Source organism: Tupaia chinensis, unplaced genomic scaffold (assembly GCF_000334495.1).
Source record: "Tupaia chinensis unplaced genomic scaffold, TupChi_1.0 Scaffold140356_1, whole genome shotgun sequence".
Classification (NCBI taxonomy): Eukaryota; Metazoa; Chordata; class Mammalia; order Scandentia; family Tupaiidae; genus Tupaia; species Tupaia belangeri.
The window spans coordinates 1-10,240 of NW_006200233.1; the positions used below are offsets into that span (position 1 = coordinate 1).

The window sequence follows — 10,240 nt, forward strand, 5'->3', positions numbered from 1 at the left end:
AACCAGTAAGCCCTCGTTTTACTCCAAAGGAGCAGGATCGTTCAGATTTACTCCATGAAAGTATGCACCCTCAAGCAAAGCTTTACTTCATTTAAAAGGAAACAAACGAAACCATACAGTAGTCTTTCCTTATGTGCACTGCGCAAAATGAGTTCTGCTTTTAGAGCTTTGAGACGCAATGGTTATTTTCACAATTAAGATCCAAACTTTTAAATCTTTTTTTCTACTCCAAAAACCTCTCATGTTTTTCTTTAAATGGCATAGAAACCAGTGTTGCTGCATAGCTCACTGGAATTATTTTCTTATAGTAAAAACCTCTTCTTAAAAACAAAACAAAACAAAGAAACTTTTAAAAACCAAAAGCAAAGTCGTCTCCCTATCCTGTCTCTGCAGCCGTGAGCGTGCTTGTTTGACAGCTGCTTTAGTGCTTCAGACTCCAGGGCTGCTCTCGCGTGCTATCGCCCACGCTCGGCAGAGTACCCTCCTAGAACAGCAACTTGGGGAAGGAGATCTAGAAAAAAACACACGTACTTATGAATACCAGGAAACAAACATGGCCCGGCAAGATGAGGCAAGAATGCCTTCCATGAGATGCGTATTTCATTTACGATTTCTTTCCCATGGTTGTATTTTCTCTTTTTAAACAACCACTTCTGGTCATTAGAATGACTCTGACAGTGCTCTGGAACAACGGTGATTATAGCAAAGCTATTAAGTTTTTAAAAATGTTATCTGTACCTGTTACATTCACTTCTCACCCTCAAAACACTGATGACAAATGTCAAACAGGCAAAGCCCAGCACAAATGGGGAGACCGTCAGAACCGGCGCCGCCTGTGCTCGCGGGTACACCTAGGCATGTCAGTGAACAACAGTCCTCCGCCTCACTCGGCAAGATGCTGATGCAGTGCAGCAAGTACGCAAAGCACCTTCTCCCAGTCCATGCAGGAGACACCGAATTTTTTTAAGTTCTGAGATACAAATGATTAAAACAATCCAGGATGAACAAGTTTCAAAATGCATCGTGTTCTGCGCATGAGTCCGTGTGCTTTAACTCTGAAAGAATAAAGTGGTGAGAAAACAAACGCTGCTGCTGTGCTCTCCGGGTCTTCTCCGTCTGCTGGGGGGACTCTACTCCGGCATGTAAGGACGGAGGTGATCCTCGACGGTGCCGGCCGCCCAGTGGGTGAGCTGCTCCTGCGGCAGGTACAGGCAGATGCTGCATAACTTGAAGATTGTAGCTTTGTTTTTTGGAGTCTGGAAGAGGAAAATGTTAACATCCTTATAAATCAGAGCTGACGTAATCACCACGAGCAGTCCATCTCCGCACCGGTGCAGCCGCGCCAGGCACGGCAGTAACAACAGACAGTAAAGGCAGTGAGGACGGCGCCCACAGGCTGGCCGGGGAGACAGGCTCTTGCCATACGAGATACAGGAGGAACAGTAAAATGAACTGCAAACTCAATAAACGGCGAGGTATTCATGCAGAATTCAAAGATGCAAAGTTAGGAAGATAAATCCAAGGTTAATTGCTAAGAGAAATTAGCATCGAAAACCGTTTCACGGAGACAGATTCGAGTCTAGTTTAAGTCATGCCGACACATGTGGAGACAGAGATGCTGTGAGAGCAGAACACACCCTGCGAGAAGGTCAGTGTGTCCTCAGCTAACCACACCGTAAACGCTGGTGTTCTTTTTACGAAATTACATTAGAACAGCCAACTGATGGATAGCTGCTAGGTGTTTTCACAAGTAACTGCTGGCAAACGTGAGATGGGATCTAAACCACGCTGACTGCAAAGGCCTTTTTAGTACAGTACCTCCAAGAGGCGAAAGAGAAGGATCTTTGCTTTGCTGATGTCTGAAACAGGCTAAAAATGTGCCAGACCTATACATGGATGTGCATACAAGACCTATACGCGTATGTGCATACGAGACCTATACATGGATGCGCATACAAGACCTATACGTGGATGCGCATACGAGACCTATACGTGGATGCGCATACAAGACCTATACGTGTATGTGCATACGAGACCTATACGCGGATGCGCATACAAGACCTATACGCGTATGTGCATACAAGATCTATACGCGGATGCGCATACAAGACCTATACGCGGATATGCATACAAGACCTATACGCGGATGCGCATACAAGACCTATACGCGGATGCTCATACAAGACCTATACACAGATAACTATACACGGATGTGCATACAAGACCTATACGCGGATGCGCATACAAGACCTATACATGGATCTGCATACAAGACCTATACGCGGATGCACATGCAAGACCTATACGCGGATGCACACGCAAGACCTATACGCGGATGTGCATACAAGACCTATACATGGATCTGCATACAAGACCTATACATGGATGTACATGCAAGACCTATACGCGGATGTGCATACAAGACCTATATGTGGATGTGCATGCAAGACCTATACACGTATGTGTATACAAGACCTATACATCGATGTGCATACAAGACCTATACGTGGATGCACATACAAGACCTATACATGCATGTGCATATGTATCAGTCCATTATAAAGGTGACAACCACCTTAGGAATGTAATCTGTGGGGCCAGCAGATGGGTAGTGGTTATGCCGCTGGACTCCCACATAGCCAACCGTGATCTGGTTCCTGGACCTGGTGGCTTGAAAATCACACTGGGCATGTACATACATGGCCAAGATCCCAGGAGAAGAACGGAGGAGAGGGAACGGGTGATCTCTTATTTTCCCTTTCACTGACTCCGGTTCCCCCACCCCACTCCCTCCAGCGCACGCATACCCTGAGGCAAAACCAAAAAGAATGTAATTTACTCCATTTAAGAGGAAGAACATGCTCACAGAGGCGCCTGGTCCAAGACCACAGGACCAGCAAGCGGATGTAGCTGCGCGGGCATTCCGAGTCCGGCCCGACGCTGCCATACCGCCTGTCACCCAGGCTCTGCCTCATCGAGGAACTTTTTGTTTTCAGTTTTTGCCTGAGGGCACATGTTGTCACCAGAGACAGAGAGAGAGTGCGAGTGTGCACCCTCACAGGGCATGGTCACACCACAATCCCTTCTCCATTCGCCTCTCCTTTCAGGATTACGGGCAGACACACATGCACAGGCCCAGAACCGGGGACCTGAACTGCACGTGGGATCTAGCTGCCTTCACCACCACGCCATGGGCCGGCCCCACACGTCTGTGGCAACATATCCCCAGCTCACAGAGGGGAAGACAGAACCTGAGTGGAGGAAGGGTGCCTACACCGAAGACCAAGCTCACCTGCCATTAAAGGGCTTCTGGGAACCGGGACTCTCCAGGGCCAGCACTAGGACACACCAGGCAGACCCAGACTGCTGGGTGCTCTCCCAGCAAACTCCTTTTCTCGTCAATGAAAGAGTCAAGCTTTTGTTCCTGGCCCACGGGAAAGATCTGCCCCTACCAAACGGGCCAAGGTTTACGTCTCCCGAGAGCCACATAACTCCGTGACTTCGCAGACACGGCGCTGTGCTGCTGGTCGCACTCAGGTGGCAGAGCGCTAAGGCAGGGGCCCTCACTACTGTACACCAGCCGGGACTTTCAGGCGCTCTCCAGGGAGCTCCGACAAGCAAGCTCTGGGGGACCACTGCTGTAGGGTGAGGCCTGGCCTATGCTTCTGGTTTTTAAAGTAACTTCAGAAATAATGCACTGCCACTGAGGGGCACGACAGATTGAAGTATTTCTTACAGAATGTTTACTAATCAATAAACTCTTATTAAAAAAAAAAGAATTCTTTTAATTTAAATACTGTTTTTTAAAAATTTGACGAGAGAGGCAGAGAGAGGGAAAGTGAAAAAGCAAGCCACGAGGTCTAGGACTCGAACCGTGGTCGGCCAAGCGGGAGTCCTGCACCTTAAGCACCACACCACCCGCTGGCCCCACGGATAAACTTTTTAAATAAACCCTTAAGTAATGTTCAAAGAAAGTGTTACCTGCAGGTGCTGTCTGTCAATGAAGAGAAACACTGACTGCTCAGGGTTGTTGACAACGATTCCAGTCTTGTCCTTGCGGCTCAGTACATGCAGAAACTGTTTCTCATAGTCACCGTGATGAAACTCGAATTTGGCCTAATCACAGAGCACAGACAGACATGTAACTGGGCACTCACAGGTGTCCCTGTGTCACCCCACCTCCAAGTGTGGCCGACTGAACCTGGGTTAAATGCAGCCTACAGCACTCGCCACGCTGGAGCACTAGCGCCCACCAGGCCGAGCAACTTCCCAAAACACAGAAGATCCCCTTCACCGCGGGTGATTCTATCAGATGGCACTCCAGTGTGCGCCAAAGTGACTAAACCCTAATAATTAATGGCTTTCAGCCAAATTTCCTAAGAATCATTATTTTCAAACCTACTCAGCTCAAAATTCCCACCTTAATACTGCACACCCCGACATCCTCCTTCAACTATGAGGCGCGGGGACAGCCTCGGAGACCCGCCACACTGTCCTGGCTGCGCCTCACCAACCGGGGCCTCCAGATCCCTGCGCCCATCTTCTGCCGCTCCCTCACCGTGAGGCGGGGCCCTAACACGGCACAGCACCCTTCCGGGGTGAGATGCAGTGCAGGCCTAGGTGCGACAGCCCCGCCTCTCACGAGGGGCTTCTGACGTGCCAACCCTCGGACTTCAAACACAGGTGTTCATGTGCGATTTCCCGCAGGTCACAACCCATTCTCCATTTTCCACTCTACCCAGATTTTGGGCACACGCACGCCTGGCACGTTTTCCAGTCTGCAGGGGCTGGATTCAAACTGCATTCGGCCACGTGGGAGGAACCTCCTGTGACTATTACACTACAGGGCCAGCCCTATGTCCTCATGTTAAGGCTAGAAATTCTCCAGTACTACACATCAAATGACACAGTCAAAGTGCACCGGAAGGTAATTAAGTATAACGTTTACTGTTCTGTAGTTTTACATGTAAGTCAAATTCTACCAAATGGCCTCTTAACCTGTTTTAGATAACATTCCTTTAAAAATCAGGACAGTTGGGGAACCAGCAGATAGTGTAATGGTTATGTCGCTGGACTCCCACGTAGTCGACCGTGGTTCGTGTCCCGGACCCGGTGGTTTAAACTCACGCCGGGTGCGTGTGCATGCGTGCCCAAGATCCCGAGAGGAGAATGGAGGAGAAGGGACTGCGGTGTGGCCAGCCCCCGGGGGGTGATTTCTCACTTTCTATCTCTCTGGCTCTCTCTCTGTCTGGCGGGCGCACGCGCCCTATAGCGAAAACCTCTCCAAAAAAAAAAAAAAAAATACCTGAACGGCCTAAAAGGTTCATCAGATTCCTTCCACCTAGAAAACAGGAGACAGACAATTTTCTCAATATCATTCCGAGGCCAAAGAATGAAATCCATCTCCTGAGTACAGCCAATTACATCCTATAAAAACGACAAACAAAAAAAAGTGTTAGTTTATTTTGGACTGTTAAACAAACCAAGTTCCAGCAAGTATGTCCCAACCCACACGGTCTGACCAGACGTACAGCACCAAATGCGCGGTGTGCTCTTTAAGACCGTAGGAGGGTACTGGACATCCAGGAACAGCGCCGGGTGCCATCGCAGCTCACGATCTACTTCCCGCTCCACCTGGCGGAGCACTGGGAACGCCCTCACCAAAGCTCTGGTGCGGGAGTTTCCTGTCGTGACTGTCGCTGGTCCTTGAACCTCCGTTTCTACCCTCTGAGCAGTCAGTACCCACCTAACAAAGGTGCCCGGTGACTTCTGGCATGAAGTCACGCTGTCTTATTACAGCTGAAGTGCCTCTTTGCTCTGTGCTGCTAGAAAGCCGACTCCTCTCCGTCTCTGCCCCTCTTCATCGCCGTGGCCAGCACAGTAACTCTCAGAGGCCAATAAACCTCCAGACAGCAGGCTACTCGCTCACTTATGAAAATACTGAGTCCAGAAAAGTGAGGCCAATAAACCTCCTCCAGCCCTACCCACCAAGCGCACAGCTCTCTTGATGGAGGGTGCTCGGAGTAACTCTCACTGCGATGCCAAAGTTGAAAAGACTGGCAGCAATACTACTTTCCATTTTAAGTTTCTTATTTATAAAAGGACATGTTAGCGCTCCTCAAAAAGGGAAAGCCAAGGACCACCATCGGCGGCAAACCACATAAGCAAAAACACCCACGCTTTATTTGCGTAGTCAATTTTTTAAAAACAAACCTACTTTAAGAATTTAAAGACAATTTTATTAATTGCACTTCATCTATTAAAAACTGTTGGTTATCACAAGCACTTAGCATGGACGAAAGAACCCTCCCATCTCGTACCCATCTAAGAACCTGGGGCAGAAACTCGGTCTCTGTAACCCCTAAACGGACCTGTTTAAAGTCTCTAAGGCGGCCCGGGTTGTTCTAGGGCACGATGGCAGATGGACGCAGAGACCCACCCACACGTAACTGCTCATTAGGGGCAGGGGAGGAGCGGCACGTACCCTGCGCATGGACTGGTACCGGGGGGCGTGGAGCTGCACCACGTCCTTCTGCAGGAGCTCTATGGAACTCTCCAGGGAGTAGCTGGAGTCTCGCACACCCTTCAGGATATTTTCTTCATAATTATTTGTCATGACTGGTATAACCTCAGACACTTCAAAAAGTGCGGATTTTTTCTTCTAAGGAAAAAGGAGGAGATGTGAACCCCTGGAAGCACTCTCCCTTTTAACACCCAGATCATATTACACTGCCAGTACCTCTACTCTAATTGTTGGAAGTTCACCGTTTCCACTCGAAAACAGGTTTCTGCTGCCCCTCAACCACACACACGCTATCGCCGGCCGACTCGCCCAGCGTCTCGTGTATGGCATGACGTTATCTTCATCAAGACCCTACTTCGGAAATAGCATTCCTTGACTGTTGCGAGGAATGAACAGATGGCACTCCTAAGGTTTAAAAAACTCACGGGGTCGACAGGGGGCATGGTGGTTAAGGGCCCTGGACTCCACATGGCTGCCCATAGTTCGAGTCCTGGATCTGGAGGCTTGCTTTCTCACTGTCTCTCTCTGGTCAAATTGAAATAATTGAATAAGTAAATAAAGTTAAATAAAATAATTCTTAAAAAAATTCAGTGACTTAGTCTTCACAGAACTCCATCTGACTGGGTCTATGTACAGATCTTAACAATTGAAAAAAAAAAAAACTGTTCAGGTAGACTAACTTTACTCCTTAAATGTGTCAACTTCTACTATTCTTCCCAGATATCGCAGAAACTATTTGAGAGGAGGAATGAAAACGTGCATGGCTCTGGGCTTCAGTTAGGGCCACGTGCCCACGGCCGACCGCGCTTACAAAATCCTCTCTCCCGGCACATGGACCACATCTGCTCGGGCACTACAGACCCTGTCCACTAGCAGGATGGAGCCGGACTCTCACAGACACTGAAGCACTGGCTGTCACAATTTAGGGTGTCTGATAAATTAAACACAAAGGTCTAGTCTTACCACTTAGATCTTGGCTTTATTTAGACAACCCTCAATACAATACCCTCAACTACAGATCTAATCTATCAGTTTTGCAGTCAAAGTGTTTAAAAAAAAAAAAAGGCATAAGAAAACTGAGAAGTAAATCCTCGGTAATACTCAATTTTGAGACAATAATTTCAAAAGCAATGACTACGAAACCACTTTATAATGCTAACTTCAGCAGCTAGGAGTGTTCTTAAACGCAGTAACTTTTGAGTTAAGAGTGAGATGTGGGAAACCTTCCAAAGCAAACAGACACTACACTGAGACTATTTCTGATCTAGAATAAACTCACAATTTAAGTATGAAAATCTAAGTAGCACTTTCTTATATTCGTAACCTAAAGTACTGTTGTTAATTTTAAAATGATCCATTTTAAGTTGCTAAAAACAATACTGCTTTGGTCATGTTTTTCTTTCATTTTTTCATTTTTTAAGACTTTTGCCATAGGGTGCGTGTACTTGCTGGAAATAAACAGAAGTGAGAAATCACCCACCAGGGGCGATGGACAAATTGCCACCCCTTCTCCTCCATTCTCCTTTCTGGATTTTAGAATCTGGGATATGCACGCACACGTATCAGGTGTGATTCTCAAAATACCGGTCCAGGGCTTGAACCACTCCACGACCTGCTGGCCCCGATCCTGTTCCCTGACTACTCAAAACTTTGCCGTTCACCTGCAGAAGTAACTCTGATTAAGCCCCCCCCCCAAGTTAAACTTCCTCTTTTGGTGACTTTGCATTTTTAAAAACTGCACTCCTGAATACCAATTAGCCATCTTAGAATTTAAGTGCTCCCAAAAATCAAAGCGAATTCTAGTTCATTACATGGACCGCCATGAGAAGAGTCCAACCGGCCGACTTAACATGTAAGCACTCTGATTCCAATTCTGCGCTCGGATACCCTCCTGACACTTCAGATCATCCCGAGTTCGGCTGCCCAGTCCCTGTGCACCTCTGCTTGTTTTACAACGGTGACTCCCACCAAGCTTTAGAAGAGTATTTCCCAACCAGGACATTCTTACACGCCTCCTGCTCATAGTTACGCTGCAACTACTGATTCACAAAATCATCCACAAGCGTGGAAAAATCTTTAACCTAGTCATCGTTATCTGAAAGTAACAAACTTAATACACGCTTACAAAAACCGCTTGTGCTAATTCCCATTAAGAACTTAAAATTACCTTCTCCTTGAATACAAAGGCAATATACATCTTGAAGTCAAACTGGTCAGCTAGAGATTCCTTTTTCTTTCTAAGCTGAGCACGTAGTCTGTTCAGAGCGTGTTTCTTCCGGGAGTTTGGGTCCCCCATTTTGAAATACAGGTGGTACTAAAGCCTTTGAAATTGTCACTAAACTAGGGGCACTTTTTCTTAAGACTCAAGTACAACAGAAACAAGTCATTTTTCTCCCTGCTAAGATGACTGAATGGCTAAAATCCCGGTACCCCGAAGCTGCACCCTCTGGCAATATTAGCGGACTGCCACACTGCAGGGTCAGAACTAAAGCTGCTGTCCCCTCAGGTCTGGACAGCCATGTGTGGGGTCAGATGGGGAAAAAGAAGAGGAAAGAAAGGAGAAAATACGTGAACTAACTTTCTGGGAAACACATTTGGCTTAACTGCCAAAACCAAGGCTTTGAGGGGAAATGAAAACCTGTGATCAGGATGTAGGTGCGCAATAAAACACCGCTGACGCCAGTCCAATCCTAAAATCCATCCGGGTTTCCCCCCGTGTTAGAAAAGGGAGTAAGGAAAGGAACCGGAAGGGGAAGTGTGATCCTTGTTTTCCAAATACAAGAGGAAAAGAAGAAGGAAAAAAAAAACAAAAACAAAAACCAAAAAACAAACCAACCACCGAAACAGGGCAGGTGAATGAAACTGAAATATCCGATCGGATCTTACCCAGCCAGACCCATGGCCGCAGCGCCTACTTGATGCTTAGTTATTTCAGATTCCACTACTGCTACGGGCCGTCAGTGCGTGTTATTGAGTGCACTTGGTGGTGAGCAAAGAGAAGGGAGCGAAACCGGTGAAGGAAGGGGCGCGGGCCAGGGTTTCCCTGCAGTCAAACACAGTGTTCGCCGGGCGCGGGCAGCTGCTGCCCCGAGCAGCCGTGCGGAAGGACAGACGCGTCAGCTGCGGCGTCCCCAGCACCCACATTCTCAGCCTCAGGCGGCGGCTCACGCTGCTGCCCAGGAGAAGCATGGTGGCAGAGGGAAGGGCGTGACGCCGGAGGAGGCAGCGCTGCGGCTCGGTCCGACTCGCCCAGCCCCGCGAGGAGCCCTACATCCCCCGGGAGCCTTCCCTGCGACCCTGCCGGCGGCGGCGGCTACCCTGTCGTGGGCCTCGCTGCGCGGAGGGCCGGGTCTCGAGCCCAGGCCGTGCCCGGGGCCACCTGTCCACCCTCCCAGCCCGCCCGCCCTCGCCCTCAGCGGCAGCGACTCACTCGCACCACGGGAGACACGGCAGCACTCGGGCTTTCACTCATTGCATCGTGGAAACCAGGCCCGCCCGGGTGGAGTAGGCGGGACGGGGACAGTGGGAAGGGTCGCGGGAAGAAAAGAAATACCTGCGTTAATCAGGACTTCTCCAGAGTCCAGCCCCCACCCCGAGACCGAGGTGCCCGCTTCCGGATCGGCTCTCACGTGGGACAGACCATGCTTCCCGAGCGCGGCGCGCGCAGGGCGGGGGGCTGCGTTTCCCGAGGGGCTGGGGCGGAGCGGGTGGCGGGGT

The 10,240-nt window shown here is 49.0% G+C and overlaps 1 protein-coding gene across 1 annotated transcript; it reads right to left on the bottom strand.

The window, feature by feature from the left end:
- Positions 1-358: 358 nt before the first annotated feature.
- Positions 359-9,944, bottom strand: CUNH6orf62 (chromosome unknown C6orf62 homolog). The gene is made up of 6 exons (XM_006162692.3): positions 8,691-9,944; positions 6,485-6,661; positions 5,306-5,427; positions 4,511-4,616; positions 3,982-4,116; positions 359-1,256 (listed from the first exon to the last, which is right to left on the bottom strand). Exons 1-6 carry the CDS (start codon positions 8,817-8,819, stop codon positions 1,131-1,133), a joined length of 795 nt encoding a protein of 264 aa, XP_006162754.1. The 5' UTR covers positions 8,820-9,944; the 3' UTR covers positions 359-1,130.
- Between the last annotated feature and the right edge of the window lie 296 nt (positions 9,945-10,240).